General features: G+C 40.1%; 3 protein-coding genes, 50 non-coding genes and 1 pseudogene across 53 annotated transcripts in view; 51 read left to right on the top strand and 3 right to left on the bottom strand.

Moving 5' to 3' along the window:
• Window positions 1-13: 13 nt before the first annotated feature.
• LOC111432118 (putative vesicle-associated membrane protein 726) lies at window positions 14-2,754 on the bottom strand. Its single transcript, XM_023068928.1, has 6 exons — window positions 2,616-2,754; window positions 2,259-2,461; window positions 1,389-1,530; window positions 1,089-1,209; window positions 631-693; window positions 14-489 (listed from the first exon to the last, which is right to left on the bottom strand). The coding sequence occupies exons 2-6, from the start codon at window positions 2,446-2,448 to the stop codon at window positions 346-348; spliced, it is 660 nt and encodes a 219-aa protein (XP_022924696.1). The 5' UTR covers window positions 2,449-2,461; window positions 2,616-2,754; the 3' UTR covers window positions 14-345.
• A 1,817-nt stretch (window positions 2,755-4,571) lies between these two features.
• On the bottom strand, window positions 4,572-6,037 carry LOC111432117 (annotated as a pseudogene).
• Window positions 6,038-6,618: 581 nt separating this feature from the next.
• Window positions 6,619-8,365, bottom strand: LOC111432116 (putative F-box protein PP2-B12). The gene is made up of 3 exons (XM_023068927.1): window positions 8,034-8,365; window positions 7,626-7,744; window positions 6,619-7,053 (listed from the first exon to the last, which is right to left on the bottom strand). Exons 1-3 carry the CDS (start codon window positions 8,304-8,306, stop codon window positions 6,645-6,647), a joined length of 801 nt encoding a protein of 266 aa, XP_022924695.1. The 5' UTR covers window positions 8,307-8,365; the 3' UTR covers window positions 6,619-6,644.
• A 919-nt stretch (window positions 8,366-9,284) lies between these two features.
• TRNAM-CAU lies at window positions 9,285-9,371 on the top strand. The gene is given in 2 exon segments: window positions 9,285-9,322; window positions 9,336-9,371. It is a non-coding gene; the product is annotated as a tRNA-Met (tRNA).
• Window positions 9,372-9,439: 68 nt separating this feature from the next.
• TRNAM-CAU lies at window positions 9,440-9,526 on the top strand. Its single transcript is given in 2 exon segments — window positions 9,440-9,477; window positions 9,491-9,526. It is a non-coding gene; the product is annotated as a tRNA-Met (tRNA).
• Window positions 9,527-9,595: 69 nt separating this feature from the next.
• Window positions 9,596-9,682, top strand: TRNAM-CAU. Its single transcript is given in 2 exon segments — window positions 9,596-9,633; window positions 9,647-9,682. It is a non-coding gene; the product is annotated as a tRNA-Met (tRNA).
• A 69-nt stretch (window positions 9,683-9,751) lies between these two features.
• On the top strand, window positions 9,752-9,838 carry TRNAM-CAU. The gene is given in 2 exon segments: window positions 9,752-9,789; window positions 9,803-9,838. It is a non-coding gene; the product is annotated as a tRNA-Met (tRNA).
• Window positions 9,839-9,907: 69 nt separating this feature from the next.
• TRNAM-CAU lies at window positions 9,908-9,994 on the top strand. Its single transcript is given in 2 exon segments — window positions 9,908-9,945; window positions 9,959-9,994. It is a non-coding gene; the product is annotated as a tRNA-Met (tRNA).
• Window positions 9,995-10,063: 69 nt separating this feature from the next.
• TRNAM-CAU lies at window positions 10,064-10,150 on the top strand. Its single transcript is given in 2 exon segments — window positions 10,064-10,101; window positions 10,115-10,150. It is a non-coding gene; the product is annotated as a tRNA-Met (tRNA).
• A 69-nt stretch (window positions 10,151-10,219) lies between these two features.
• TRNAM-CAU lies at window positions 10,220-10,307 on the top strand. Its single transcript is given in 2 exon segments — window positions 10,220-10,257; window positions 10,271-10,307. It is a non-coding gene; the product is annotated as a tRNA-Met (tRNA).
• Window positions 10,308-10,443: 136 nt separating this feature from the next.
• TRNAM-CAU lies at window positions 10,444-10,530 on the top strand. The gene is given in 2 exon segments: window positions 10,444-10,481; window positions 10,495-10,530. It is a non-coding gene; the product is annotated as a tRNA-Met (tRNA).
• A 69-nt stretch (window positions 10,531-10,599) lies between these two features.
• TRNAM-CAU lies at window positions 10,600-10,686 on the top strand. The gene is given in 2 exon segments: window positions 10,600-10,637; window positions 10,651-10,686. It is a non-coding gene; the product is annotated as a tRNA-Met (tRNA).
• Window positions 10,687-10,755: 69 nt separating this feature from the next.
• Window positions 10,756-10,842, top strand: TRNAM-CAU. The gene is given in 2 exon segments: window positions 10,756-10,793; window positions 10,807-10,842. It is a non-coding gene; the product is annotated as a tRNA-Met (tRNA).
• A 69-nt stretch (window positions 10,843-10,911) lies between these two features.
• Window positions 10,912-10,998, top strand: TRNAM-CAU. The gene is given in 2 exon segments: window positions 10,912-10,949; window positions 10,963-10,998. It is a non-coding gene; the product is annotated as a tRNA-Met (tRNA).
• A 226-nt stretch (window positions 10,999-11,224) lies between these two features.
• TRNAM-CAU lies at window positions 11,225-11,311 on the top strand. Its single transcript is given in 2 exon segments — window positions 11,225-11,262; window positions 11,276-11,311. It is a non-coding gene; the product is annotated as a tRNA-Met (tRNA).
• Window positions 11,312-11,380: 69 nt separating this feature from the next.
• Window positions 11,381-11,467, top strand: TRNAM-CAU. Its single transcript is given in 2 exon segments — window positions 11,381-11,418; window positions 11,432-11,467. It is a non-coding gene; the product is annotated as a tRNA-Met (tRNA).
• Window positions 11,468-11,536: 69 nt separating this feature from the next.
• TRNAM-CAU lies at window positions 11,537-11,623 on the top strand. Its single transcript is given in 2 exon segments — window positions 11,537-11,574; window positions 11,588-11,623. It is a non-coding gene; the product is annotated as a tRNA-Met (tRNA).
• Window positions 11,624-11,692: 69 nt separating this feature from the next.
• Window positions 11,693-11,779, top strand: TRNAM-CAU. The gene is given in 2 exon segments: window positions 11,693-11,730; window positions 11,744-11,779. It is a non-coding gene; the product is annotated as a tRNA-Met (tRNA).
• A 69-nt stretch (window positions 11,780-11,848) lies between these two features.
• On the top strand, window positions 11,849-11,935 carry TRNAM-CAU. The gene is given in 2 exon segments: window positions 11,849-11,886; window positions 11,900-11,935. It is a non-coding gene; the product is annotated as a tRNA-Met (tRNA).
• Window positions 11,936-12,004: 69 nt separating this feature from the next.
• On the top strand, window positions 12,005-12,091 carry TRNAM-CAU. Its single transcript is given in 2 exon segments — window positions 12,005-12,042; window positions 12,056-12,091. It is a non-coding gene; the product is annotated as a tRNA-Met (tRNA).
• Window positions 12,092-12,160: 69 nt separating this feature from the next.
• TRNAM-CAU lies at window positions 12,161-12,247 on the top strand. The gene is given in 2 exon segments: window positions 12,161-12,198; window positions 12,212-12,247. It is a non-coding gene; the product is annotated as a tRNA-Met (tRNA).
• Window positions 12,248-12,316: 69 nt separating this feature from the next.
• Window positions 12,317-12,403, top strand: TRNAM-CAU. The gene is given in 2 exon segments: window positions 12,317-12,354; window positions 12,368-12,403. It is a non-coding gene; the product is annotated as a tRNA-Met (tRNA).
• Window positions 12,404-12,472: 69 nt separating this feature from the next.
• TRNAM-CAU lies at window positions 12,473-12,559 on the top strand. The gene is given in 2 exon segments: window positions 12,473-12,510; window positions 12,524-12,559. It is a non-coding gene; the product is annotated as a tRNA-Met (tRNA).
• A 69-nt stretch (window positions 12,560-12,628) lies between these two features.
• Window positions 12,629-12,715, top strand: TRNAM-CAU. The gene is given in 2 exon segments: window positions 12,629-12,666; window positions 12,680-12,715. It is a non-coding gene; the product is annotated as a tRNA-Met (tRNA).
• Window positions 12,716-12,784: 69 nt separating this feature from the next.
• TRNAM-CAU lies at window positions 12,785-12,871 on the top strand. Its single transcript is given in 2 exon segments — window positions 12,785-12,822; window positions 12,836-12,871. It is a non-coding gene; the product is annotated as a tRNA-Met (tRNA).
• A 69-nt stretch (window positions 12,872-12,940) lies between these two features.
• TRNAM-CAU lies at window positions 12,941-13,027 on the top strand. The gene is given in 2 exon segments: window positions 12,941-12,978; window positions 12,992-13,027. It is a non-coding gene; the product is annotated as a tRNA-Met (tRNA).
• Window positions 13,028-13,096: 69 nt separating this feature from the next.
• TRNAM-CAU lies at window positions 13,097-13,183 on the top strand. The gene is given in 2 exon segments: window positions 13,097-13,134; window positions 13,148-13,183. It is a non-coding gene; the product is annotated as a tRNA-Met (tRNA).
• Window positions 13,184-13,252: 69 nt separating this feature from the next.
• On the top strand, window positions 13,253-13,339 carry TRNAM-CAU. Its single transcript is given in 2 exon segments — window positions 13,253-13,290; window positions 13,304-13,339. It is a non-coding gene; the product is annotated as a tRNA-Met (tRNA).
• Window positions 13,340-13,408: 69 nt separating this feature from the next.
• Window positions 13,409-13,495, top strand: TRNAM-CAU. Its single transcript is given in 2 exon segments — window positions 13,409-13,446; window positions 13,460-13,495. It is a non-coding gene; the product is annotated as a tRNA-Met (tRNA).
• A 69-nt stretch (window positions 13,496-13,564) lies between these two features.
• TRNAM-CAU lies at window positions 13,565-13,651 on the top strand. The gene is given in 2 exon segments: window positions 13,565-13,602; window positions 13,616-13,651. It is a non-coding gene; the product is annotated as a tRNA-Met (tRNA).
• A 69-nt stretch (window positions 13,652-13,720) lies between these two features.
• TRNAM-CAU lies at window positions 13,721-13,807 on the top strand. Its single transcript is given in 2 exon segments — window positions 13,721-13,758; window positions 13,772-13,807. It is a non-coding gene; the product is annotated as a tRNA-Met (tRNA).
• Window positions 13,808-13,876: 69 nt separating this feature from the next.
• TRNAM-CAU lies at window positions 13,877-13,963 on the top strand. The gene is given in 2 exon segments: window positions 13,877-13,914; window positions 13,928-13,963. It is a non-coding gene; the product is annotated as a tRNA-Met (tRNA).
• Window positions 13,964-14,032: 69 nt separating this feature from the next.
• Window positions 14,033-14,119, top strand: TRNAM-CAU. Its single transcript is given in 2 exon segments — window positions 14,033-14,070; window positions 14,084-14,119. It is a non-coding gene; the product is annotated as a tRNA-Met (tRNA).
• Window positions 14,120-14,188: 69 nt separating this feature from the next.
• TRNAM-CAU lies at window positions 14,189-14,275 on the top strand. Its single transcript is given in 2 exon segments — window positions 14,189-14,226; window positions 14,240-14,275. It is a non-coding gene; the product is annotated as a tRNA-Met (tRNA).
• Window positions 14,276-14,344: 69 nt separating this feature from the next.
• On the top strand, window positions 14,345-14,431 carry TRNAM-CAU. Its single transcript is given in 2 exon segments — window positions 14,345-14,382; window positions 14,396-14,431. It is a non-coding gene; the product is annotated as a tRNA-Met (tRNA).
• A 69-nt stretch (window positions 14,432-14,500) lies between these two features.
• On the top strand, window positions 14,501-14,587 carry TRNAM-CAU. The gene is given in 2 exon segments: window positions 14,501-14,538; window positions 14,552-14,587. It is a non-coding gene; the product is annotated as a tRNA-Met (tRNA).
• Window positions 14,588-14,656: 69 nt separating this feature from the next.
• On the top strand, window positions 14,657-14,743 carry TRNAM-CAU. The gene is given in 2 exon segments: window positions 14,657-14,694; window positions 14,708-14,743. It is a non-coding gene; the product is annotated as a tRNA-Met (tRNA).
• A 69-nt stretch (window positions 14,744-14,812) lies between these two features.
• Window positions 14,813-14,899, top strand: TRNAM-CAU. Its single transcript is given in 2 exon segments — window positions 14,813-14,850; window positions 14,864-14,899. It is a non-coding gene; the product is annotated as a tRNA-Met (tRNA).
• Window positions 14,900-14,968: 69 nt separating this feature from the next.
• Window positions 14,969-15,055, top strand: TRNAM-CAU. The gene is given in 2 exon segments: window positions 14,969-15,006; window positions 15,020-15,055. It is a non-coding gene; the product is annotated as a tRNA-Met (tRNA).
• Window positions 15,056-15,124: 69 nt separating this feature from the next.
• Window positions 15,125-15,211, top strand: TRNAM-CAU. Its single transcript is given in 2 exon segments — window positions 15,125-15,162; window positions 15,176-15,211. It is a non-coding gene; the product is annotated as a tRNA-Met (tRNA).
• Window positions 15,212-15,280: 69 nt separating this feature from the next.
• TRNAM-CAU lies at window positions 15,281-15,367 on the top strand. The gene is given in 2 exon segments: window positions 15,281-15,318; window positions 15,332-15,367. It is a non-coding gene; the product is annotated as a tRNA-Met (tRNA).
• Window positions 15,368-15,436: 69 nt separating this feature from the next.
• Window positions 15,437-15,523, top strand: TRNAM-CAU. The gene is given in 2 exon segments: window positions 15,437-15,474; window positions 15,488-15,523. It is a non-coding gene; the product is annotated as a tRNA-Met (tRNA).
• A 69-nt stretch (window positions 15,524-15,592) lies between these two features.
• TRNAM-CAU lies at window positions 15,593-15,679 on the top strand. Its single transcript is given in 2 exon segments — window positions 15,593-15,630; window positions 15,644-15,679. It is a non-coding gene; the product is annotated as a tRNA-Met (tRNA).
• Window positions 15,680-15,748: 69 nt separating this feature from the next.
• TRNAM-CAU lies at window positions 15,749-15,835 on the top strand. Its single transcript is given in 2 exon segments — window positions 15,749-15,786; window positions 15,800-15,835. It is a non-coding gene; the product is annotated as a tRNA-Met (tRNA).
• Window positions 15,836-15,904: 69 nt separating this feature from the next.
• TRNAM-CAU lies at window positions 15,905-15,991 on the top strand. The gene is given in 2 exon segments: window positions 15,905-15,942; window positions 15,956-15,991. It is a non-coding gene; the product is annotated as a tRNA-Met (tRNA).
• Window positions 15,992-16,060: 69 nt separating this feature from the next.
• Window positions 16,061-16,147, top strand: TRNAM-CAU. The gene is given in 2 exon segments: window positions 16,061-16,098; window positions 16,112-16,147. It is a non-coding gene; the product is annotated as a tRNA-Met (tRNA).
• Window positions 16,148-16,216: 69 nt separating this feature from the next.
• TRNAM-CAU lies at window positions 16,217-16,303 on the top strand. The gene is given in 2 exon segments: window positions 16,217-16,254; window positions 16,268-16,303. It is a non-coding gene; the product is annotated as a tRNA-Met (tRNA).
• Window positions 16,304-16,372: 69 nt separating this feature from the next.
• Window positions 16,373-16,459, top strand: TRNAM-CAU. Its single transcript is given in 2 exon segments — window positions 16,373-16,410; window positions 16,424-16,459. It is a non-coding gene; the product is annotated as a tRNA-Met (tRNA).
• A 69-nt stretch (window positions 16,460-16,528) lies between these two features.
• On the top strand, window positions 16,529-16,615 carry TRNAM-CAU. The gene is given in 2 exon segments: window positions 16,529-16,566; window positions 16,580-16,615. It is a non-coding gene; the product is annotated as a tRNA-Met (tRNA).
• Window positions 16,616-16,684: 69 nt separating this feature from the next.
• On the top strand, window positions 16,685-16,771 carry TRNAM-CAU. The gene is given in 2 exon segments: window positions 16,685-16,722; window positions 16,736-16,771. It is a non-coding gene; the product is annotated as a tRNA-Met (tRNA).
• Window positions 16,772-16,840: 69 nt separating this feature from the next.
• On the top strand, window positions 16,841-16,927 carry TRNAM-CAU. The gene is given in 2 exon segments: window positions 16,841-16,878; window positions 16,892-16,927. It is a non-coding gene; the product is annotated as a tRNA-Met (tRNA).
• A 69-nt stretch (window positions 16,928-16,996) lies between these two features.
• On the top strand, window positions 16,997-17,083 carry TRNAM-CAU. The gene is given in 2 exon segments: window positions 16,997-17,034; window positions 17,048-17,083. It is a non-coding gene; the product is annotated as a tRNA-Met (tRNA).
• Window positions 17,084-17,152: 69 nt separating this feature from the next.
• On the top strand, window positions 17,153-17,239 carry TRNAM-CAU. Its single transcript is given in 2 exon segments — window positions 17,153-17,190; window positions 17,204-17,239. It is a non-coding gene; the product is annotated as a tRNA-Met (tRNA).
• A 450-nt stretch (window positions 17,240-17,689) lies between these two features.
• LOC111432113 (glutathione reductase, cytosolic) overlaps window positions 17,690-25,069 on the top strand; it is an 8,959-nt gene continuing 1,579 nt past the window's right edge. Inside the window, exons 1-14 of the mRNA XM_023068924.1 lie at window positions 17,690-17,884; window positions 18,448-18,613; window positions 18,825-18,889; window positions 18,976-19,045; window positions 19,240-19,311; window positions 20,147-20,350; window positions 21,481-21,554; window positions 21,632-21,715; window positions 22,031-22,118; window positions 22,217-22,298; window positions 22,587-22,660; window positions 23,775-23,882; window positions 24,016-24,080; window positions 24,518-24,631. Coding sequence (XP_022924692.1) covers window positions 18,473-18,613; window positions 18,825-18,889; window positions 18,976-19,045; window positions 19,240-19,311; window positions 20,147-20,350; window positions 21,481-21,554; window positions 21,632-21,715; window positions 22,031-22,118; window positions 22,217-22,298; window positions 22,587-22,660; window positions 23,775-23,882; window positions 24,016-24,080; window positions 24,518-24,631 — 1,241 coding nt within the window. The 5' untranslated portion in view covers window positions 17,690-17,884; window positions 18,448-18,472. The remainder of the gene's footprint in view (window positions 17,885-18,447; window positions 18,614-18,824; window positions 18,890-18,975; window positions 19,046-19,239; window positions 19,312-20,146; window positions 20,351-21,480; window positions 21,555-21,631; window positions 21,716-22,030; window positions 22,119-22,216; window positions 22,299-22,586; window positions 22,661-23,774; window positions 23,883-24,015; window positions 24,081-24,517; window positions 24,632-25,069) is intronic.

Here is a 25,069-nt window from a genome sequence, read left to right as displayed (position 1 = left end):
AAAACAAAGAACATTAAAAAGGAAGTATCTCTATTATTACATCTCGGAGGATCCACAACATGAACCATAATAAACCGGGTCTACCTGAAGATTAAGGAATTGCTTATATATATATATATATATATATGTATCTATACATCAATACAAAATACAAAATACAAAATACAAAATACAGACTATCCTAGCAGAAAGGTGATGGGAATTGGGTACTACAGCCTAGAGAGAGATTCAAACACATCAAAAATCAAAGATCTGCGAGTTGGGTATGCGAATCGATCTACCGAGAACGATCATCCACCAATGCAGAGAGCCAGTGTACAATGTCGAGGGAAATCAAGATGGAACTTAACAATGAAAGCCATGACAGACCGACAAAATAATGATGAGAATCAAAGCAATGACAATACCGAGAACGATCAGTTTTATCTTCATATTCTGGAACCACATCTTCCTCCTCATTTTCGTTCCCTGCGTCCTGAAATCCTGAGCCTGAAATATAAAAGATAGTGTATTTGAAGAAGACAAATCGATAAATGCAATCGAAGCCTAAACTCTGAGGTTGCTTCTGATCAAGCGACATGAATTTTACACAATCAACATAAAAATGTAAGAAATTTTTATTCAACCAACCTGTGAGCGGAGATTCTCTGTTTTATCCACTAACAACTCGATTTTCTCACCACGATCGAGAACCTGCCAAACAGATAGAAAAATAGTTGTTTCATGATTAAAATGTCATCCAAAAGGCCCCTTTTCAAGTTCAGTTCCACAAAAATTCCTCAGTAGATTTCAAGGTATCCTAATTATTCAGACACAAGCAAGCATACATAACCTGGGGTGACAAACCACCAAATCGAGCATTTAACTAATTCAAATGCCACGCACATATAGGGGCGTGTACGTGATACGGGGAGATGAAACAGTTCATTATTTGCATCCCTACCCACCAAAAACGAATAGAAACAAACAGGTAAAAAAAAGAAAGAAAAAAAAGTTTGAATTAACAAAGGACATGAACAGCATTTTAAATTATTGAAAATAATCCTTCACTCTAACAAAATCAACAGAATATTACTACGGCTCTTTACCTTCTCAATGTTTTCCATCATAACACCCTTGACTTCAGAAACCTGAGCCTTCACCTTAGCAAGCTTGCTGATCTCTTCAGGATGATCCACACAATATTGCATATGCTCCTTTAATTTTGATCTACAAAAATTAATTTGTCAATGAGTTCTCAAAATTTTATCAGAACACATCAGTTATCAATGGTTTCCATCTCATAGTTGTTACATTGGTTTATGTTTCTTATCTTCTTCACTAACTTCTTCTTCAGTTTAAAAAATATTCTAAATATGTATTTAAGAACAGGAAATTAGAAAGAGTACCCAAATTCTTTGTTCAGACTGTTGCCAACAGCAGTTGCAGCTTTCCCACCACCATATCTCTTGTTGAAGTCTTCCTTGACGCGCTCAAGAAAAGCAATAGGAACTTGTCTACCAGCAGCTTCAACAGCAACTACACAATAAGCTGCAGAAAACGGAACAGAAAGTTAGATGTAAATAAAATCATGAGGGAACTTAATGGTTGGAATCGATCATAAGTGCATCATAGATAGCAGAAAATAGTCTCTTAGTTACAGAAAATCATAAGGAGCTTATGCAATCCACCAACAGCTAACCAAATTTATAATACAAGCAATTGCAACTGAGCAAATAAAACAATGCCAAGTTCTTCGCATTGATACCTCCATTTCTAGTTCAGTATTTTTGCTCAGCTTAGATCAGCCTGGATTCGAAACAGTGCATTTTCCCTCCAGTTTCGTGAGATTTATTGATTCCATATCACTTAGGTGATCTCGTGCTCCTTTCTTTTCGAGGTAACCAAAAACACGAATTCTGTCTCCTTTTTTTTTTTTTTTTCCATTAAAAAAGGAAATAACTCCGATCGTTTTAGCCGCCTTTTAGTGTTTATAAACAAACCTCAATTCTCGTGGAACTATAAAATATCCACCCATCAAGATAAAGCAAAATGTCCGAATCTGATGTGATTCAAGATGTACCATGAGCTATAATACACTAACACACTAATGACCAAACCTTCAGAAGATTAAAAAAACGATGGATCTGTAACAGTGACGAAATGACATTGAAAACGAAGAGAAGAATCTCGTAAAGGAAAGCTCAACAAACGAATAAATCATAACGAGATCTGGATCAAAACAAACTGTAGCATTAATTCAGATAAATGAAACGTACTGAATCCATTCTCGACGAGATAATTGAAGGTGTGGCCATCGCAGTTGTACGTGAACTTATTATTCGAAGCAGGGAGCTTCTGGAGGCATTGAGAGGCGATGCTAGTGAAATTACCGGTGAACTCTGTATACTCAGCGAGAATCACCGTTCCTCTAGCCACAAAGCTGTAGATCAACGACTGTTGCCCCATTTCCGAAAGAACCCTAACTCAACAACAATCACAGATCGAGATTTAAGAAGATCGATGCAATGCCAAAGAAACAAAAACAAAACAAAAATACAAACAAACACAGAGCGAACTTCAGAACAATGGAGAAGATCAAACCAGATCGGAGAAGGAGGCTGAAAAATCCTTACCAATACTAGCTGCTTCCAAACTCCTCTTCGAGTGCGCGCGTATATAGAGCGAGACGGAAATTTCGGGATTCAAAATATCGAAAGAGGAGGTTCCTCAACACTTACCTTTACCTTTATATAGTTGGGAACTGCAAGGGAGCATTGCGAACGTCGGTTGAGACTTGTGGGACTGTACGACATAAATATATTTAAATAAAAATAAAAAATCCGAAATTAAACGCTCCCCCCCCCGGTTCTTTTTGAATTTCGAATCTCTTTTTCCTGCTTAATGATCTAACTAAGTTATTGCCTTTTTTAGTTCACTCTTGAATAAGCACGATGTTAGAGTTCTGGTCTCCTTTCACTGCCTAAAACTTACGTTTTTATGTTCTATTTCACTTCTTGATAACGGGTATTTTCATCTTTTTCTCACAAATACTAGTTCACAATCGAGCCACCCTCGCACCAATTCTTTTTTGTGGGCTTCTTTGAGGCCCACACATAGGTGGGTCATGTATCTCGAGGCCCATACCAATGAGGGGTGGTAGTGAAATTAACTAGTGGGTGAGTCTTATAGCTAATGAATGATTCTGAGGTCAAGAGTTCGAGCTTCTCAAACCCAAATTCTTTTTATTCGCTTCTTTGAGGTCTAAGTAGATCAATGTGTACTTCAAAGTTTATACTAATAGGAGTGGTGGTGTAGTTGGCTAATGCGTAGGTCTCATAGCTTGGAGAGTGACCTTGCCGTCGAGAGTTTGAGCCTCTCTTAGTTCTTACCCCAATTATTTTTTTCATCGGTTTCTTTGAGTTCAAAGTAGGTCAGCGTGTACCTCAAAAGCCTATACCAGTAAGGGATGGTGGTGTAGTTGGCTAGCACGTAGGTCTCACAGCTTTGTAGAGTGATCCTGAGGTTGAGAGTTCAAGCCTCTCTCACCCCAATTATTTTTTTCATCAGTTTCTTTGAGCTTAAAGTAGGTCAACGTGTACCTCAAAGCCCATATCATCAATGGGTAGTGGCGTAGTTGGCTAGTGTGTAGGTCTCATAGTTTTGAAGAGTATTCCTGAGTTCGAGCCTCTCTCACCCCAATTGTTTTTTTCATCGGTTTCTTTGAGGTCCAAGTAGGTCAACGTGTACCTCAAGGTCTACATCAAGCCGGGGGTGGTGGCGCCAGTTAGCTAGCGCGTAGGTCTCATAGCTTTGTAGAGTGATCCTGAGGTTGAGAGTTTGAGCCTCTCTCACCCCAATTGTTTTTTCTCATCGGTTTCTTTGAGGTCCAAGTAGGTCAACGTGTACCTCAAGGCCAACATCAGCAGGGGGTGGTGGCGCAGTTGGCTAGCGCGTAGGTCTCATAGCTTTGTAGAGGGTGATCTTGAGGTCTAGAGTTCGAGCCTCTCTCACCCCAATTGTTTTTTCATCAGTTTCTTTGAGCTCAAAGTAGGTCGGCGTGTACCTCAAGGCCTATATTAGCAGGGGATAGTGGCGCAGTTGGCTAGTGTATAGTAGGTCGGCGTGTACCTCAAGGCCTATATTAGCAGGGGATAGTGGCGCAGTTGGCTAGTGTACAGGTCTCATAGCTTTTTAGAGTGATCCTGAGGTCGAGAGTTTGAGTCATTAGTTTTTTAATGAGCGTTTTCTGAAGCCCACACATAAATGGCCCATGTACCTCAAGGACCATGCCAACAAGGCGTGGTTGAATACTTTTTTTTTTTGAAGCCCACACATAAATGGCCCATACCAACAAGGGGCGGTGGCGTAGTTGTCTAGCGCTGGGTCTCAAAAGAGTGAATATAATTTACTTTGAAGAAAAAAATGTTAAAATTGTATTTGACAAAATAATAATAATAATTAATTTTAGCAAAGTTCATATACTAAATAAATACAAAAAAAAGTAAAATTTCGTAGTAAATTTTGATTCTTACCATCAAGTATCTCAATTACAACAACGACAATCACATTAAATAGTTTTTGTACCTTAACTAATTATTTTTAGGCCTAATCTCAATTCCTTCAACAATTAACCATCTATTAAATTATCAACCTCTTTTAAATGGAAAACAATTGAGCCGTCGAATTCATTGAAGATTTCACCCATTTCAATCTCCATCCATCCGTCGGCTCTTTCTTTAGAAGCCATAAAGGTTCTTTGAGGAGGGTCAAAACTTCTAATAAAACTGGTCTCTCGTTGAATTCACAACGGTCTTCTACGAGCTTGAACACAAAGTAAACTGCGTAGTTGGTTCGGGGACTTAAATTTCTAGCTTCTATTTTTCCATAGATCTCAAGCCACCATACATTTTGCAACTCAGCCACTTCAGGAAACCTGTGGTTTAAAAGTTTAAATTCGTCATACGAACTGAGCACTATAATGTAATTGTCTCGTAATAACTACTGAAAATAAATTCAAGTTGTTTTTATCGTCTTTTTGTCGTACATCCTACTCTATAAAATGATAGGCTACAATGTGGTAACAACTCATGACTCTAGATTTAATTACTGTTAGTTTCATCGTTTTTTTATCATATATCCTACACTGTTAAGTAATCCAGTATAGGGCAGCTTGCTCGAACAATTTATCTGAAATGCAAAACCCTAGATTTAACAGAAATTCGAGTTATTTTAATCGTTTTTCTACCCTACTTCTTATCGTGTAAAATGATATGCTACAATGTTTCAGTCCATTTGAATACTTCTTATCGTGTAAAATGATATGCTATATATTGTCGGTTAGATGAACACAACTCTCCACAATGGTATGATATTGTCATATCAATGGGTAGAATATTATTTGATTATAAACACAGGATCATTCCCTAAATTAGCTGCGTTTTTTAAAATTGTACTTATTTTAATTTTTGTACCAAAATATTAAATTCTTAGTCCAATTTAAATAATAAAAACAAAATTTTAAAATTACTTTTCTTAATTTAAAAACAATTTTGAATTTTTTTATTTAGTTTTCAAAAATTTTAAAAGTGTTTTAAGTTTAAATTACTCACTCCAAAGTTTTTAGGGAAGGATAATGAGTTTATACTCTCTCATCCCATTCGAGTGAGGCTTTCTGGACTTTCCTAAAGTAAAGGCATAAAAATTTATGCTCAGAATGAATAATATCATACCATTGTGGAGAGTCGCGTGTTCAGTCTAATCAATAAAATAAAATTTAGATTTGAGAATTTCCAGAGCCAATGAAAAACAGACGATCGCAGAGATGGAAGTAGAGAGCCTTTTTGGACAAGGAATTCAAAAACGACGTCGTAGATGCGGATGAATCCTGAGAAATAATCTGCTGGTAATCGGACGGCAGAAAAGTGGTCCACAGAGCTTCGGAATCGGCGGCGGATCTGAAAGTCGACGAGACGGCGACGGATCTGCAAGCGTCCTTCGGCGAGGTGAAAGCCAGAATGATAGCGATGCACTCCATCGGCAGCTGGTTGGTGTCCATCTCCGATTTGGCTTATTTTTTTCTCTCTTTTTCTTTCGTTTCTCTTCTACAAAATCAACGTGTATATATATAATAATACTAATGACGACTTATAGCTTTTCACCTCAATTCCTTTTCGAGGAGTTTTTTTAGGCTTAGGTAGATTAGCGTGTACCTGGTAGCACCTACTAGCAGATGGTGGTGGCACTTAACAAGAGGGATGGTAGGGTAGTGCAGTTGATTAGTGCATAGGTCTCATAGCTTGTAGAGTGACTCTGAGGTCGAGAGCTTGAGTCTCTCACACCCCAAATCTTTTTTCATGGGCTTATTTGAGACCCAAGTAGATCAGTGTGTACTTCAAGCCTATACCAACAGGGGGCGGTGGTGGTGTAGTTGGCTAGCGTGTAGGTCTCATAGCTTTGTAGAGTGATCCTGAGGTCGAGAGTTTGAGCCTCTCTCCCCCCAATTTCTCTTTTTCATAGGCTTCTTTGAGGTCCAGTAGATCAAGGTGTACTTCAAGACCTATACTAATAGTGGCGTCTCAAAGAGTGAGTAGGGTTGAGAGTTCAAGCTTATTTCATAGTAAATATATAATTTATAGCATCTCAATTACAATAACACTACTTAATTAATCATTTTTAGGCCTAATCTCGATTCCTTCAACAATTAACCCACTCTTAGTTATAAAGTTATGGAACTCTTTCAAATGAAAAATAATTGAGCCATCGTCTCCTAATTCATTGAAGATTTCACCCATTTCAATCTCCATCCACCCGTCCGCTCTTTCTTCAAAAGCCACAAGGGATCCTTCACGAGGGTCCAAAATTGCAGTCTTCCCTTCTTCAACCTCCGCCCCTTCAAAATAAACTCGCAATAAAACTGGTCTCTCACGAAAACCACGACGCTGGTAACGATCTTCTACAAGCTTGAACACAAGGTACGCTGCGTAGTTGGTTTGGGGACTTAAATTTCTAGCCTCTATTCTCCCTTTGATCTCAAGCCACCATACCATTTGCAACTCAGCCACTTCAGAAAACCTGTGGTTTAAAATTTTAAATTCATCAAACGAACCTAAAACTATAATGTAATTACCTCATAAAACTACTAAATATAAGTTCGAGTTACTTTCATCGTCTTTCTGTCGTACATCCTAATGTACAATCGACTACAATGTGACAACCTATTCGAGTAATTTATCTTAAATCTAGAACCCCAGATTTAACTACTGAATACAAATTCATGTTAGTTTCATCGTTTTTCTATCAGACATCCTACAGTGCTAATTGATTGGGTATAGTATGGTAACGTATTCGAAAAATTTATCTCAAATGTAAAACCCTAGATTTAACAAACGAATAAGAATTCAAGTTATTTTCATCGTTTTCCTATCATATATCTTACTGTATAAAATGACATGCTACAGTGTCACAATTTACTTAAATAATTTATCTAAAATGTAGAACCTTAAATTAGGCTGAGGTAGGTATATAATTATAATGAATAAAAAAATATGAAAATTAATATTTTGAAAGCACACAACAATAATTAAAATATATAAACGAAAATAAATAAAATATTAAATGTAATAAATAAAATGAAAAATGGGCACCTTGATATAGGGTTGGGATTCCAAGTCCAATATTGTGTTGAATTTCCCCAAATTATCTCTAGATCTCTTGCTCCTATCATATAGCATTTCTTGCCGCTCTCTTTCTCCAACACAAAACTCTGATTCAAATTAATTGCAAACTCAATAAGTTTTAAATAGAGAAAAAAAAAAAAAAAACTCAAAATAATATTGATAAACTCCATTTTCAAAATTTTAAAATAATTATTAGAGTTTAAATTAATTAAATTTGATTTAAAATTTTTAGAAAGTTAGATAAATAGATTTAATATTTTTATTTATTTATTAACGGATCTTTACTTTTATTCAAGCAGAAAACTCTAATTAAAATTAATTAATATTGAAAATTAAGAGTCTGAATTTTAAGTAAATAAAATTTAGTTGAATTACCGAATTTCCAGAGCCGATGAGAAGCTGATGATCGCAGAGATGGAAGTAGAGAGCCTTTTTGGACAAGGAATTCAGAAACGACGTCGTAGATGGGGACGAAGCCTGAGAAATAATCTGCCGGTAATCGGACGGCAGAAAAGTGGTCCACAGAGCTTCGGAATCGGCGGCGGATCTGAAAGCCGGCGAGACGGTGGCGGATCTGCAGGCGTCCTTCGGCGAGGTGAAAGCCAGAATGGCAGCGATGCACTCCACCGGCAGCTGGTTGATGTCCATCTCCGATTTGGCTGATCTTTTTCTCTCTTTTTCTCAAGTTTCTCTTCTACAAAATCATCCTTGGAGTAAACGCAAAAGAAATATATATTATTAATAATTTATTTAGTTTCTCTTTTACAAAATCATCCCTGGAGTCAACGCAAAAAAAAAAAAAAAAAAAATATATATATATATATATATATATATATATATATATATAATTCTCCATCGTCGAAGAATGGTAGCGGGCATCGACGACTATTTGAATATTTATTTATTTAAATCCAACCATTTTAAGAGTCGGAGAATTGAATGAAGTCTCACATTGGCTAATTTAGAGAATAATCAGAAAATTATAATCAAAGACTACTCTCTGGTACGAGGTCTTTTGGAGAGGAGAAGTCCAAAGCAAAATCATAATTTCTTATGTTTAAAACGAAGAATGTCAAACAATTGTAGAAGTGTTCATCTAACACTAATAAACTTCTAATTACAAACAAATTTTTTATCTTGGGCATAACATGTATTTTTAGTTAAAATTTGTCTAATAATAAATTTTTATTTTTTATTTTGGGTCTTAAATTTTTTAATATTAAATAAATAAATATATAAATATATATATATATATATTTTGGGTAAGGAAACGACCCAAATAGATCAACATGTATCTCTAAAGAGTGATCCTAAGATTGAGAGTTCGAACCTCTCTAACTCCAATTTTTTTTTCATAGGCATCTTTGAGCAGTTCGAGACCCTCACACCCCAATTCTTAGCATGTCTCAAGGCTCTACACTTCCGAGATTATTGGTCGATATTTAACCGTCAATTCTTCCATTCTAGTAATATATAATTTAACGGTCAATTCTTCTGTTCTCCCGTATAGAATCTCTACTTAATTAATCATTTTTCGGCCTGATCTCAATTCCTTCAACAATTAACCCACTCGGTTTCTTTGAGGTCCAAGTAGGTCAATGTGTACCTCAAGGCCTACATCAGTAGGGGGTGGTGGCGCAGTTGGTTAGCGCGTAGGTCTCATAGCTTTGTAGAGTGATCCTGAGGTCGAGAGTTCGAGCCTCTCTCACCCCAATTATTTTTTTCATCGGTTTCTTTGAGGTCCAAGTAGGTCAATGTGTACCTCAAGGCCTACATTAGCAGGGGTGGTGGCGCAGTTGGTTAGCGCGTAGGTCTCATAGCTTTGTAGAGTGATCCTGAGGTCGAGAGTTCGAGTCTCTCTCACCCCAATTATTTTTTTCATCGGTTTCTTTGAGGTCCAAGTAGGTCAATGTGTACCTCAAGGCCTACATCAGCAGGGGGTGGCGGCGCAGTTGGTTAGCGCGTAGGTCTCATAGCTTTGTAGAGTGATCCTGAGGTCGAGAGTTCGAGCCTCTCTCACCCCAATTATTTTTTTCATCAGGTTCTTTGAGGTCCAAGTAGGTCAATGTGTACCTCAAGGCCTACATCAGCAGGGGGTGGTGGCGCAGTTGGTTAGCGCGTAGGTCTCATAGCTTTGTAGAGTGATCCTGAGGTCGAGAGTTCGAGCCTCTCTCACCCCAATTATTTTTTTCATCGGCCTCTTTGAGGTCCAAGTAGGTCAATGTGTACCTCAAGGCCTACACCAGCAGGGGGTGGTGGCGCAGTTGGTTAGCGCGTAGGTCTCATAGCTTTGTAGAGTGATCCTGAGGTCGAGAGTTCGAGCCTCTCTCACCCCAATTATTTTTTTCATCGGCCTCTTTGAGGTCCGAGTAGGTCAATGTGTACCTCAAGGCCTACAACAGCAGGGGGTGGTGGCGCAGTTGGTTAGCGCGTAGGTCTCATAGCTTTGTAGAGTGATCCTGAGGACGAGAGTTCGAGCCTCTCTCACCCCAATTATTTTTTTCATCAGTTTCTTTGAGGTCCGAGTAGGTCAATGTGTACCTCAAGGCCTACATCAGCAGGGGGTGGTGGCACAGTTGGTTAGCGCGTAGGTCTCATAGCTTTGTAGACTGATCCTGAGGTTCGAGAGTTCGAGCCTCTCTCACCCCAATTATTTTTTTCATCAGTTTCTTTGAGGTCCAAGTAGGTCAATGTGTACCGAGCCTCTCTCACCCCAATTATTTTTTTCATCAGTTTCTTTGAGGTCCAAGTAGGTCAATGTGTACCTCAAGGCCTACATCAGCAGGGGGTGGTGGCGCAGTTGGTTAGCGCGTAGGTCTCATAGCTATGTAGAGTGATCCTGAGGTTGAGAGTTCGAGCCTCTCTCACCCCAATTATTTTTTTCATCGGCCTCTTTGAGGTCCAAGTAGGTCAATGTGTACCTCAAGGCCTACATCAGCAGGGGGTGGTGGCGCAGTTGGTTAGCGCGTAGGTCTCATAGCTTTGTAGAGTGATCCTGAGGTCGAGAGTTCGAGCCTCTCTCACCCCAATTATTTTTTTCATCGGTTTCTTTGAGGTCCAAGTAGGTCAATGTGTACCTCAAGGCCTACATCAGCAGGGGGTGGTGGCGCAGTTGGTTAGCGCGTAGGTCTCATAGCTTTGTAGAGTGATCCTGAGGTTGAGAGTTCGAGCCTCTCTCACCCCAATTATTTTTTTCATCGGTTTCTTTGAGGTCCAAGTAGGTCAATGTGTACCTCAAGGCCTACATCAGCAGGGGGTGGTGGCGCAGTTGGTTAGCGCGTAGGTCTCATAGCTTTGTAGAGTGATCCTGAGGTCGAGAGTTCGAGCCTCTCTCACCCCAATTATTTTTTTCATCAGTTTCTTTGAGGTCCAAGTAGGTCAATGTGTACCTCAAGGCCTACATCAGCAGGGGGTGGTGGCGCAGTTGGTTAGCGCGTAGGTCTCATAGCTTTGTAGAGTGATCTTGAGGTTCGAGAGTTCGAGCCTCTCTCACCCCAATTATTTTTTTCATCGGTTTCTTTGAGGTCCAAGTAGGTCAATGTGTACCTCAAGGCCTACATCAGCAGGGGGTGGTGGCGCAGTTGGTTAGCGCGTAGGTCTCATAGCTTTGTAGAGTGATCCTGAGGTCGAGAGTTCGAGCCTCTCTCACCCCAATTATTTTTTTCATCGGTTTCTTTGAGGTCCAAGTAGTTCAATGTGTACCTCAAGGCCTACAACAGCAGGGGGTGGTGGCGCAGTTGGTTAGCGCGTAGGTCTCATAGCTTTGTAGAGTGATCCTGAGGTCGAGAGTTCGAGCCTCTCTCACCCCAATTATTTTTTTCATCGGTTTCTTTGAGGTCCAAGTAGGTCAATGTGTACCTCAAGGCCTACATCAGCAGGGGGTGGTGGCGCAGTTGGTTAGCGCGTAGGTCTCATAGCTTTGTAGAGTGATCCTGAGGTCGAGAGTTCGAGCCTCTCTCACCCCAATTATTTTTTTCATCGGTTTCTTTGAGGTCCAAGTAGGTCAATGTGTACCTCAAGGCCTACATCAGCAGGGGGTGGTGGCGCAGTTGGTTAGCGCGTAGGTCTCATAGCTTTGTAGAGTGATCCTGAGGTCGAGAGTTCGAGCCTCTCTCACCCCAATTATTTTTTTCATCGGTTTCTTTGAGGTCCAAGTAGGTCAATGTGTACCTCAAGGCCTACATCAGCAGGGGGTGGTGGCGCAGTTGGTTAGCGCGTAGGTCTCATAGCTTTGTAGAGTGATCCTGAGGTCGAGAGTTCGAGCCTCTCTCACCCCAATTATTTTTTTCATCGGTTTCTTTGAGGTCCAAGTAGGTCAATGTGTACCTCAAGGCCTACATCAGCAGGGGGTGGTGGCGCAGTTGGTTAGCGCGTAGGTCTCATAGCTTTGTAGAGTGATCCTGAGGTCGAGAGTTCGAGCCTCTCTCACCCCAATTATTTTTTTCATCGGTTTCTTTGAGGTCCAAGTAGGTCAATGTGTACCTCAAGGCCTACATCAGCAGGGGGTGGTGGCGCAGTTGGTTAGCGCGTAGGTCTCATAGCTTTGTAGAGTGATCCTGAGGTCGAGAGTTCGAGCCTCTCTCACCCCAATTATTTTTTTCATCGGTTTCTTTGAGGTCCAAGTAGGTCAATGTGTACCTCAAGGCCTACATCAGCAGGGGGTGGTGGCGCAGTTGGTTAGCGCGTAGGTCTCATAGCTTTGTAGAGTGATCCTGAGGTCGAGAGTTCGAGCCTCTCTCACCCCAATTATTTTTTTCATCGGTTTCTTTGAGGTCCAAGTAGGTCAATGTGTACCTCAAGGCCTACATCAGCAGGGGGTGGTGGCGCAGTTGGTTAGCGCGTAGGTCTCATAGCTTTGTAGAGTGATCCTGAGGTCGAGAGTTCGAGCCTCTCTCACCCCAATTATTTTTTTCATCGGTTTCTTTGAGGTCCAAGTAGGTCAATGTGTACCTCAAGGCCTACATCAGCAGGGGGTGGTGGCGCAGTTGGTTAGCGCGTAGGTCTCATAGCTTTGTAGAGTGATCCTGAGGTCGAGAGTTCGAGCCTCTCTCACCCCAATTATTTTTTTCATCGGTTTCTTTGAGGTCCAAGTAGGTCAATGTGTACCTCAAGGCCTACATCAGCAGGGGGTGGTGGCGCAGTTGGTTAGCGCGTAGGTCTCATAGCTTTGTAGAGTGATCCTGAGGTCGAGAGTTCGAGCCTCTCTCACCCCAATTATTTTTTTCATCGGTTTCTTTGAGGTCCAAGTAGGTCAATGTGTACCTCAAGGCCTACATCAGCAGGGGGTGGTGGCGCAGTTGGTTAGCGCGTAGGTCTCATAGCTTTGTAGAGTGATCCTGAGGTCGAGAGTTCGAGCCTCTCTCACCCCAATTATTTTTTTCATCGGTTTCTTTGAGGTCCAAGTAGGTCAATGTGTACCTCAAGGCCTACATCAGCAGGGGGTGGTGGCGCAGTTGGTTAGCGCGTAGGTCTCATAGCTTTGTAGAGTGATCCTGAGGTCGAGAGTTCGAGCCTCTCTCACCCCAATTATTTTTTTCATCGGTTTCTTTGAGGTCCAAGTAGGTCAATGTGTACCTCAAGGCCTACATCAGCAGGGGGTGGTGGCGCAGTTGGTTAGCGCGTAGGTCTCATAGCTTTGTAGAGTGATCCTGAGGTCGAGAGTTCGAGCCTCTCTCACCCCAATTATTTTTTTCATCGGTTTCTTTGAGGTCCAAGTAGGTCAATGTGTACCTCAAGGCCTACATCAGCAGGGGGTGGTGGCGCAGTTGGTTAGCGCGTAGGTCTCATAGCTTTGTAGAGTGATCCTGAGGTCGAGAGTTCGAGCCTCTCTCACCCCAATTATTTTTTTCATCGGTTTCTTTGAGGTCCAAGTAGGTCAATGTGTACCTCAAGGCCTACATCAGCAGGGGGTGGTGGCGCAGTTGGTTAGCGCGTAGGTCTCATAGCTTTGTAGAGTGATCCTGAGGTCGAGAGTTCGAGCCTCTCTCACCCCAATTATTTTTTTCATCGGTTTCTTTGAGGTCCAAGTAGGTCAATGTGTACCTCAAGGCCTACATCAGCAGGGGGTGGTGGCGCAGTTGGTTAGCGCGTAGGTCTCATAGCTTTGTAGAGTGATCCTGAGGTCGAGAGTTCGAGCCTCTCTCACCCCAATTATTTTTTTCATCGGTTTCTTTGAGGTCCAAGTAGGTCAATGTGTACCTCAAGGCCTACATCAGCAGGGGGTGGTGGCGCAGTTGGTTAGCGCGTAGGTCTCATAGCTTTGTAGAGTGATCCTGAGGTCGAGAGTTCGAGCCTCTCTCACCCCAATTATTTTTTTCATCGGTTTCTTTGAGGTCCAAGTAGGTCAATGTGTACCTCAAGGCCTACATCAGCAGGGGGTGGTGGCGCAGTTGGTTAGCGCGTAGGTCTCATAGCTTTGTAGAGTGATCCTGAGGTCGAGAGTTCGAGCCTCTCTCACCCCAATTATTTTTTTCATCGGTTTCTTTGAGGTCCAAGTAGGTCAATGTGTACCTCAAGGCCTACATCAGCAGGGGGTGGTGGCGCAGTTGGTTAGCGCGTAGGTCTCATAGCTTTGTAGAGTGATCCTGAGGTCGAGAGTTCGAGCCTCTCTCACCCCAATTATTTTTTTCATCGGTTTCTTTGAGGTCCAAGTAGGTCAATGTGTACCTCAAGGCCTACATCAGCAGGGGGTGGTGGCGCAGTTGGTTAGCGCGTAGGTCTCATAGCTTTGTAGAGTGATCCTGAGGTCGAGAGTTCGAGCCTCTCTCACCCCAATTATTTTTTTCATCGGTTTCTTTGAGGTCCAAGTAGGTCAATGTGTACCTCAAGGCCTACATCAGCAGGGGGTGGTGGCGCAGTTGGTTAGCGCGTAGGTCTCATAGCTTTGTAGAGTGATCCTGAGGTCGAGAGTTCGAGCCTCTCTCACCCCAATTATTTTTTTCATCGGTTTCTTTGAGGTCCAAGTAGGTCAATGTGTACCTCAAGGCCTACATCAGCAGGGGGTGGTGGCGCAGTTGGTTAGCGCGTAGGTCTCATAGCTTTGTAGAGTGATCCTGAGGTCGAGAGTTCGAGCCTCTCTCACCCCAATTATTTTTTTCATCGGTTTCTTTGAGGTCCAAGTAGGTCAATGTGTACCTCAAGGCCTACATCAGCAGGGGGTGGTGGCGCAGTTGGTTAGCGCGTAGGTCTCATAGCTTTGTAGAGTGATCCTGAGGTCGAGAGTTCGAGCCTCTCTCACCCCAATTATTTTTTTCATCGGTTTCTTTGAGGTCCAAGTAGGTCAATGTGTACCTCAAGGCCTACATCAGCAGGGGGTGGTGGCGCAGTTGGTTAGCGCGTAGGTCTCATAGCTTTGTAGAGTGATCCTGAGGTCGAGAGTTCGAGCCTCTCTCACCCCAATTATTTTTTTCATCGGTTTCTTTGAGGTCCAAGTAGGTCAATGTGTACCTCAAGGCCTACATCAGCAGGGGGTGGTGGCGCAGTTGGTTAGCGCGTAGGTCTCATAGCTTTGTAGAGTGATCCTGAGGTCGAGAGTTCGAGCCTCTCTCACCCCAATTATTTTTTTCATCGGTTTCTTTGAGGTCCAAGTAGGTCAATGTGTACCTCAAGGCCTACATCAGCAGGGGGTGGTGGCGCAGTTGGTTAGCGCGTAGGTCTCATAGCTTTGTAGAGTGATCCTGAGGTCGAGAGTTCGAGCCTCTCTCACCCCAATTATTTTTTTCATCGGTTTCTTTGAGGTCCAAGTAGGTCAATGTGTACCTCAAGGCCTACATCAGCAGGCGGTGGTGGCGCAGTTGGTTAGCGCGTAGGTCTCATAGCTTTGTAGAGTGATCCTGAGGTCGAGAGTTCGAGCCTCTCTCACCCCAATTATTTTTTTCATCGGTTTCTTTGAGGTCCAAGTAGGTCAATGTGTACCTCAAGGCCTACATCAGCAGGGGGTGGTGGCGCAGTTGGTTAGCGCGTAGGTCTCATAGCTTTGTAGAGTGATCCTGAGGTCGAGAGTTCGAGCCTCTCTCACCCCAATTATTTTTTTCATCGGTTTCTTTGAGGTCCAAGTAGGTCAATGTGTACCTCAAGGCCTACATCAGCAGGGGGTGGTGGCGCAGTTGGTTAGCGCGTAGGTCTCATAGCTTTGTAGAGTGATCCTGAGGTCGAGAGTTCGAGCCTCTCTCACCCCAATTATTTTTTTCATCGGTTTCTTTGAGGTCCAAGTAGGTCAATGTGTACCTCAAGGCCTACATCAGCAGGGGGTGGTGGCGCAGTTGGTTAGCGCGTAGGTCTCATAGCTTTGTAGAGTGATCCTGAGGTCGAGAGTTCGAGCCTCTCTCACCCCAATTATTTTTTTCATCGGTTTCTTTGAGGTCCAAGTAGGTCAATGTGTACCTCAAGGCCTACATCAGCAGGGGGTGGTGGCGCAGTTGGTTAGCGCGTAGGTCTCATAGCTTTGTAGAGTGATCCTGAGGTCGAGAGTTCGAGCCTCTCTCACCCCAATTATTTTTTTCATCGGTTTCTTTGAGGTCCAAGTAGGTCAATGTGTACCTCAAGGCCTACATCAGCAGGGGGTGGTGGCGCAGTTGGTTAGCGCGTAGGTCTCATAGCTTTGTAGAGTGATCCTGAGGTCGAGAGTTCGAGCCTCTCTCACCCCAATTATTTTTTTCATCGGTTTCTTTGAGGTCCAAGTAGGTCAATGTGTACCTCAAGGCCTACATCAGCAGGGGGTGGTGGCGCAGTTGGTTAGCGCGTAGGTCTCATAGCTTTGTAGAGTGATCCTGAGGTCGAGAGTTCGAGCCTCTCTCACCCCAATTATTTTTTTCATCGGTTTCTTTGAGGTCCAAGTAGGTCAATGTGTACCTCAAGGCCTACATCAGCAGGGGGTGGTGGCGCAGTTGGTTAGCGCGTAGGTCTCATAGCTTTGTAGAGTGATCCTGAGGTCGAGAGTTCGAGCCTCTCTCACCCCAATTATTTTTTTCATCGGTTTCTTTGAGGTCCAAGTAGGTCAATGTGTACCTCAAGGCCTACATCAGCAGGGGGTGGTGGCGCAGTTGGTTAGCGCGTAGGTCTCATAGCTTTGTAGAGTGATCCTGAGGTCGAGAGTTCGAGCCTCTCTCACCCCAATTATTTTTTTCATCGGTTTCTTTGAGGTCCAAGTAGGTCAATGTGTACCTCAAGGCCTACATCAGCAGGGGGTGGTGGCGCAGTTGGTTAGCGCGTAGGTCTCATAGCTTTGTAGAGTGATCCTGAGGTCGAGAGTTCGAGCCTCTCTCACCCCAATTATTTTTTTCATCGGCCTCTTTGAGGTCCAAGTAGGTCAATGTGTACCTCAAGGCCTACATCAGCAGGGGGTGGTGGCGCAGTTGGTTAGCGCGTAGGTCTCATAGCTTTGTAGAGTGATCCTGAGGTCGAGAGTTCGAGCCTCTCTCACCCCAATTATTTTTTTCATCGGTTTCTTTGAGGTCCAAGTAGGTCAATGTGTACCTCAAGGCCTACATCAGCAGGGGGTGGTGGCGCAGTTGGTTAGCGCGTAGGTCTCATAGCTTTGTAGAGTGATCCTGAGGTCGAGAGTTTGAGCCTCTCTCACCCCAATTATTTTTTTCATTGGTTTCTCTGAGGTCCAAGTAGGTCAATGTGTACCTCAAGGCCTACATCAACAGGTGGTGGTGGCACAGTTGGTTAGCGTGTAGGTCTCATAGCTTTGTAGAGTGATCTTGACTTCGAGCCTCTCTCACCCCAGTTATTTAGTTTGAAGATAATTTTACTTTTAAAGTTTATGCGGTTTTTTTTTTAATTTTTTTTGAAAGGTTTTAATTAAATTTTTTAAAATTTAAGAATATTTTTAAGATAAAGTATAAAATTTAAATTATTGATTACGTTGAATTTTTTATTAAAATAATCTGAAATAGAACCCTCTAACATTAAAGTTGGGAATTGTGATGCGTACAAAATTACTGGATTGTGGCGCGAGAAACGGTGAGCTAAAATGGCGCCACGTCATCGTCTAATTTCGAAAAATGTAAGAAAAATAAAATGAAAAAAAATAATCGAAGCGTTCGGGATCGCCGGGGATACGGAAACTAAAAGCATTTCGCGTTCTCCATTGCTCTCACTTAGTCACAGCTCTGTACATATAAATACAGCCATCATCGTTTGGCTTTCGAGTGATCGCGATTCCTCTCTTCTCTGTCGAAAGCCCTAGAGTTTCTCCTCTTGCAGCCATCAGCTTCTCAAAGGTAGATTCTCTGCCTATTTTCTGTTTGGTTGCTTAGAAGATGATGGAAATGGAAAAGGAAAATAATAGACACATGTCCGTGGAGCTTTTCTCTTACTTTTTTTTTTGTTTTAACTTAAGAAGTGAGTGCCAGTGATTTTTGTTTGATTTTTTTTAAATATATCGAAGGTTTTATGATCGAGGCAAGAGAGTTGGCTGTTGAACGGAGTTTGAATGTTTGATGCGTTGTTAGACAGTTCTTGTGTTTTTGTAGCGTCTGGATGAGCGAAGATTCGCGAGTTTCTTTGTTTCGTCTTCTTCTGTTTCTATTCGCATCCGCGAAGTTGACTGTTGATTTTTGTAATGCACTTTTCATCCTGTGGCGGCGGCAGATTAGCAATTTCAGTTTGACTTTTATTTCTCTTTTAACAAATGAATACGTCTTTATTTCAAGGCATATGTTCTGTATTTTCTATCGGTTCCTCTGTTTATCATCGTTTGCGAGTTTCTTGCAGCTTAAAGCATTCAGCTCTATCGTTTGATTGGTTGTTGTTCGTCTATTTTGTGATTTTCTGTTTACCGCAGACTTAGCTCAAAATATTCGGCAGCCATGTCGAGGAAGATGCTCATAGGTGGAGAACTGAGCCATCAGGCCGAGGCGGAGGAACACTACGACTTTGATTTATTCGTTATTGGAGCAGGAAGTGGTGGCGTTCGTGCAAGTAGATTTTCAGCTAGTCATGGAGCGAAGGTTTCATATATGGACTTATTCTGACAAGTGCATAAGTTTAATTTCGTGTTTATATTGATGATTCGTTTATAGTCATTTGTGCAGATTTTACTGTTGATTCCGTAAAGATTTTATATGCCTTTTTTTGTCGACTGTTATTCTCATTTGGTATCTCTTTCCAAAGTATTGGCTGGTAAACATTTGCTAATTACGTGTGAAAATATGTTGGAAGGTTGGCATCTGTGAACTTCCATTCGATCCAATCAGCTCAGAAGTAATTGGAGGAATTGGTGGAACGTATGTTGTCCTTCCAAGCCCTCGAAAAAGATTTTTATTGTTCTCACAAAATTCTTTATCATGTTTTATCTCATTTGGCAATTTAGGTGTGTCATTCGTGGCTGTGTTCCCAAAAAGATTCTGGTGTACGGAGCAACATTTGGTCCTGAGCTTCAGGTTAGAATGTAATTTTTTGAACTTTTATTTCTACTAAATGCAACAGTATTCACTAGTTTTTGTTTAACACAGCCAACTCTAGTTTTCTTAAAATGACTTTAAATGCACCGTACAGTCATATTTCAATATTAAGAAAAACTACTTTCATTCTGTGGGCATGAATTTTATGAATAAAGCATGTGTTGTTTGTGTAGGATGCTCGAAGTTTTGGTTGGGATGTGAATGAGAAAGTGGATTTTGATTGGAAGAAACTTTTACAAAAAAAGGTATGTTTCTTACGCTTAATGTTTTGCACGTGATTTCTAACAATTTCAAAACAGACTTTATAGAGCTTGTTTTTTCAATGAAGTACATAATTCATTTTGATTAAGATTTGTTGGGTATATTTACATAAAGATCTGGTATATGTGGTTTTCCGAAGGTTGCAAGAACTCAATAAATGTTTGCTTTTAAAGTTTAAGTTCTTTCCATGATTTAACCGATAATATACCGTAGTAGAAGCCTGATGCAAAGATGGGTAGTTAATCCTCCTCAGTTCAAGAAAAGTAATTATAGCTCCTGACTTGATCCTTCTGTAAATTACATGTCTCTAGTTTTTACACCTCTCATTAGATTTTTTGTTAGATTTTTCCTTTCTGAAGCATATTGGTTAGTGATTAGAAAAAAGCTGTTAATCTAACGTGCAAAACTGGGAGTTACGCATTTGGTCTTCATAGACAAAGCATAACGGTGGCCTATGTTTCCCCAATGAAACAAGTGATCCAAATTGTCATGTTGAATGCTGGAAGTCTGAACTTGAGAAATTATGCTTCCAGATGTATGAATCTCTTAGTTGTTTTAGATACAATTCTGAGTCATGACCGATGTATCATTTCTTCTGGTACACATGCCATTCTCAGCCTATTGGCTAAGATCAAGAGTATCTGTTCTTATCACTTATTTGAACACATGTTGTTGCTCTCTGTAGTAATACTTCCAGTAATTAGTAAGGAATTGAAATTATGTCCTCAATTTTTTTATTTTTTTATTTTTTTATTTTTACATATTGGTTTTTCTTGTCTAATATGGAGACATGTACTTCTTTTAACTTTTGAAATGTAGACAGATGAGATAGTCCGATTAAATGGAATTTACAAGCGTTTACTGACTAATTCGGGAGTAAAAATGTATGAAGGAGAGGGAAAGATTGTTGGTCCACATGAAGTTGAGGTGACACAACTTGACGGTACCAAAATATGCTATTCTGCAAAGCACATACTGATTGCAACCGGCAGTAGAGCTGTCATTCCTGATATTCCTGGGAAGGTAGCAGTCTGCTCTTACTTTCTCTCTCTGTTGACCAAAATTACTTATTGCCAACTTTGAATAATAAGTATCTGATTCCATCCACTGTTTCTGTTGAGAAATTTGCCAATTTTCATTATTTCAAATGCTTCTGAAGTAATTACATGCACACATATATATTCTGAATTTGATATCATTTTTGTGTAAGTTAAATTCTTTGTCAATATTTTTTTCAAAAGCAATATTTTCATTATTAGAAGTGTTATTTCCTTTGGAGACCTAAAATTCTGTTTGTTTATTTTATTTTTGTTGACCATTTTTTCCACAAATTTTATATTAGTTTCATTGTTGTCTATTTCCTATTGTTCAATTGGAGATAAAAGAGGAATATAAGATGTGAATCGTTTCTGATACGGCTTTGATCCATGCTGAGCCGCCTTGTATTATCATTTACATTACACACTGAAAGTCTTAGGGGTGTTGTTAAGCTATTGTTCATGCTGATCTAGAAACTTGCACATATAAACAGTGATTTAAAGTGGTAAAGCATTGAATCAGTAAAGTGCCTTAGAGATTTGGTTAGAAACTATTATGTTCATATGACTAGGTTCTAGGTTATGAAGTATGCTATCAGTGTCCCCAATTGTTCATAAACATGGATCGCAATGCTAATTGAGGAAGTTTGTGCCACTTTTGATATTCTTCTGGCTGATTTTTGTCTTGAAGTCATAATATGACTTGAAGTTCTCAAAAACTTTCCCCTAAAAGAATGGCCCGGGGTAATATGGATGCAGATTAGTCTGTGCTGTCAATTGAGGAGCTTCGGATATGGATATACAATTTAATTTTATTCCTTTTCTTTGTCATTAATCCCTCACGTTTAGTTTTATTTTTTATTACTAAATTTTTTCTGTTTGTAATTTTGAGAACTTAGACCATTGTGTGAACATTTTATTGACATGAATGTTGGTTGTTTTTGCTTTAGCATGTCAAGTGTTTGAACACTTGATGCAGTTTTTTTTTTTTTTTTTTTTGTCTGGTAAATTTTGTTTGGCTTACTATTGGAGAACTTTTGGTTATTCCGTTGCAATTCTGGAGCCCCAATCATATGTTTTAATATTTTTCTCTTACTTTACTTTTGCAATCTCTAGGAGTTGGGGATAACATCTGATGAGGCTTTGAGTTTGGAGGAGTTTCCTAAGCGTGTCGTGGTGCTTGGAGGAGGGTGCGTTCTCTCTTTTTTATTAGTACATCTGCTTTGTGCATTTTGATTGAGGTTCATAACTTCTTTTCTGTTATTAGGTACATTGCTGTTGAGTTTGCTTCAATCTGGAATGGGATGGGTGCTAAAGTTGACCTATGTTTCAGAAGGGAACTTCCACTAAGGTATAATATATCTTATCTTACGTTCTTTTATACTTTCAATGATTTTTGAAGGATCGAACTGCCTGATACTCAGATACAGATTAAAGAAACTGTATGATGTGGTGCGGATATCTTCAACTCTAATAGCCGTTGGCCCTTTGCCCTTCTGAACCATTTATTGATGAAGACATTCAAACATGGGCCCAAAACAAAAATTAACAGGAAATAAAAGATGTAAAAATATAACGCAAACTAACATCATTAATCGCTATTTGCTGGTGTCATTATTTTATACTAATGATCTTGGATGCTATGACGAAAAACGTTATATTTCAGAGGTTTTGATGATGAAATGAGATCGGTGGTTGCAAGGAACTTGGAGGGCAGAGGAATTACTTTGCACCCAACAACAAATTTGACTGAAGTACTTTCCATTATTTCTCCCTCTTTTGGCCTATTTTAAATATTTCCTTTCTATGGAGTTAACACGATAATACTGGTCCCAATTTTCTATAAACTCAGTTGATAAAAACAGAGAACGGCATAAAAGTTATCACAGATCATGGTGAGGAGTTCTTGGCAGATGCTGTGTTGTTTGCGACTGGTAATTATCTCTGCATTTGTAATGGCCCCTTGAAGAAGTATTGCAGTTATTTGTATTTTCCTCTAGGTAGTGAAGAATGCTTATTTTATGAAAAGAAGTATGCAGTTTATATAGAACCAGCAAGGGAAAGAGTAACAGAATTTAGTCTGCTAGTTTGTTGTTTGGAACTATAGGACGAGATCAACAGTACTGATGTTAATTTCTGGTTGTAAAGTGCTTTTTTATATTTGGTGGTTCTCTCAATGGTTATTTGCATGTTACATTGATTAAGTGACACGTTTGTTACAGGTCGTGCTCCTAATTCAAAAAGATTAAATTTGAAAGCAGTTGGTGTCGAAGTTGATAAACATGGTGCTGTGAAGGTGATTATATATCTTGCCTTTTCGATTATTGCCTTTTGTTTTCAACGGCCTCTGGTTTTTTGGTACAAGGGGTCTAGTGTTTATAGGTCTTATTAGTCTTTTTTTGGTTCCCTCGTTTTGTTTTTGGCAACTTTTTCTTTTTTCCTTCTTGGTTCTGTGTTTCACGTTGCCATCTAATTGTCGCCTTAAAAGATCTGAATGTGTTTATTCTGCTCTATGCTATTTGTGTGGGCCAGCTAGGCTTTCATTTGTAGGTTACCGCTCACCCGGGATGTTGACCTAGAAATATTTTGAGGAAAGAGTGTTGAGTTCTACTATAAGGCTTGAAAAGATGTAATTAGGTAAAATAAGAAAGGTGCAATATGAGTTATGACATTTATATCTGCTAGCATACCAGATATACTTATCGGCTAATATGCTGTGGTGCTCATCACTAATTTGTGCGGATTGGGGCTTTGAGTCGAAAAGAATTGAACTAGCTACTTTCCTCGACCAAGTTGCTTTAGCCTGTTTTGATAGTTTTTGAAAAGGAAATTTTCATTTAGCCCATCTAAACTACCTCTCTTAAAATGAAAATAGTATATAATGGATTGAACCGTATTTAGTTAGTGCCTATGGGTCAGGATTTTGAGTAGATGGTTATACAGGGGAAAACATGGGGATCAGATTCTTTTTTAACAGTAATTATCCTGAGCGGGTTTGCCCCTTTTTACTCATTTGGTGTGCCATTCGCTTTCTCCATTGGATGCACGGTGTAGTTATGTTGAGCGGGACTAACCTTTTTTACTCACTTATTGTGCCATTAATTGTTCGTTGAAAACTTATACATAGCTATCTTTCAACGTATTATGAATATCCCGAGGATTAATGGTCAACTTTTTATTGATTCAATAAAAAAAAAAAAAAAAGACTAAATCCATTTCCAATAATGAAGCAAATCAAGAAAGAATTGATAAAACAAATCAAAGTTTCATTTACTTTATTTCAACTATAAAAAAGTCACTTTCCAATATTAGTAATAAGAATAGGAAGGTCTTTGGGGATAAGGGATTTCTTTGTCTTGATTCTGTTGTTCTTAAGAGGCAAACGAAGTTTCAAAGATTCTATTGTTCAGGTTGATGATTATTCACGCACAACTGTACCTAGTATATGGGCTGTTGGAGATGTTACTAACCGAATGAATCTTACGCCTGTGGCTTTGATGGAGGGATCATACTTTGCAGTATGTATTCTTTTATTTTCTTTCAATACTTATCTATTACACCACTGCTTTTTTCCCATTAATATTTCAAATATTAGTCCTAATTTTGATGCTACATGGTTTATTTTATTTATTTTTTCCTATTTATTTGCAGAACACTGTTTTTGGTGGTGAACCTACGAAACCAGATTACAATTATGTACCCTATGCTGTATTCTGGTAAGAAATTATTCTCTTTTAATAGATTTTCATTATTTCTTTTCCATTAATTTATGTATTTTGCATGCAAATTGAGGATTATGATGCCCATTATGCACCTGCTCTAGGAAAATAGTATGTTCATGACATTATAACGCAAATAGTTAGCATATTGAAGGGGTCTCATATTAAACAACCATTACCTAGATGGTTTTACAATCAAGAAACCACAAAAGCCAAAGGAGTTTGAAAATCCTTATGGGGGTAGAGTCGAATAGGGAATAAGATATAATGGATATCATTATGTCCACTTAGACTTTTCGAGTAAATTTATCTATTATTAGATCTCTAAATACGCATTATTCTGTTGCATATGCTTCTATTACACTTTTTCACAGAGAACATTCTCTTATCCATTAAATAGATATATAATCCAATTTGTTCCGCCTAATTTGCAGTATACCTCCTCTCTCCGTTGTGGGCCTAAGTGAAGAAGAAGCTGTAGAGAAAGCAAAGGGTGATATTCTTGTGTACACATCTTCCTTCAATCCAATGAAGAATACAATCTCTGGGTACGTCGAACAAATTTAAATCAAAACTTGAATAAATCATAATATTACCATGCTTCATTAATGTACGGTGACTATGGGTGGGATTTGACTGACTAAAACCTTTTCATCTTTTGATGTATAGGATAGCCAGGAAAATGTGTTTTAAGGCCTAAATTTCTTAGGATACCAATGTAAATTCCCAATGAACTTGAGTTAATTAAATACAAGAAAAACTATAAAAGAACGATACCAAAATATTAATGCAAATCAATTATGTAGTCTAGTTTTAACATTATTACTCTTTTTATGAAAAGGATTTCCATTTGCCATTCAGGAAGTGGCATTTTGATTTACCCAAACCATAATTGGAACCGAATCACTTGTAGCTGTTACTCTGAGCTCCCCGATGTGGGTCTTTTTTTTTTTTTTTTTTTTTTTTTTTTTTTTTTTTTTTTTTTT

The sequence above is a fragment of the Cucurbita moschata genome, unplaced genomic scaffold (genome assembly GCF_002738365.1).
Source record: "Cucurbita moschata cultivar Rifu unplaced genomic scaffold, Cmos_1.0 Cmo_Scf00037, whole genome shotgun sequence".
Lineage (NCBI taxonomy): Eukaryota > Viridiplantae > Streptophyta > Magnoliopsida > Cucurbitales > Cucurbitaceae > Cucurbita > Cucurbita moschata.
Note: the sequence above shows the minus strand (reverse complement) of the source record. Positions and strands in the feature narration are given on the sequence as shown.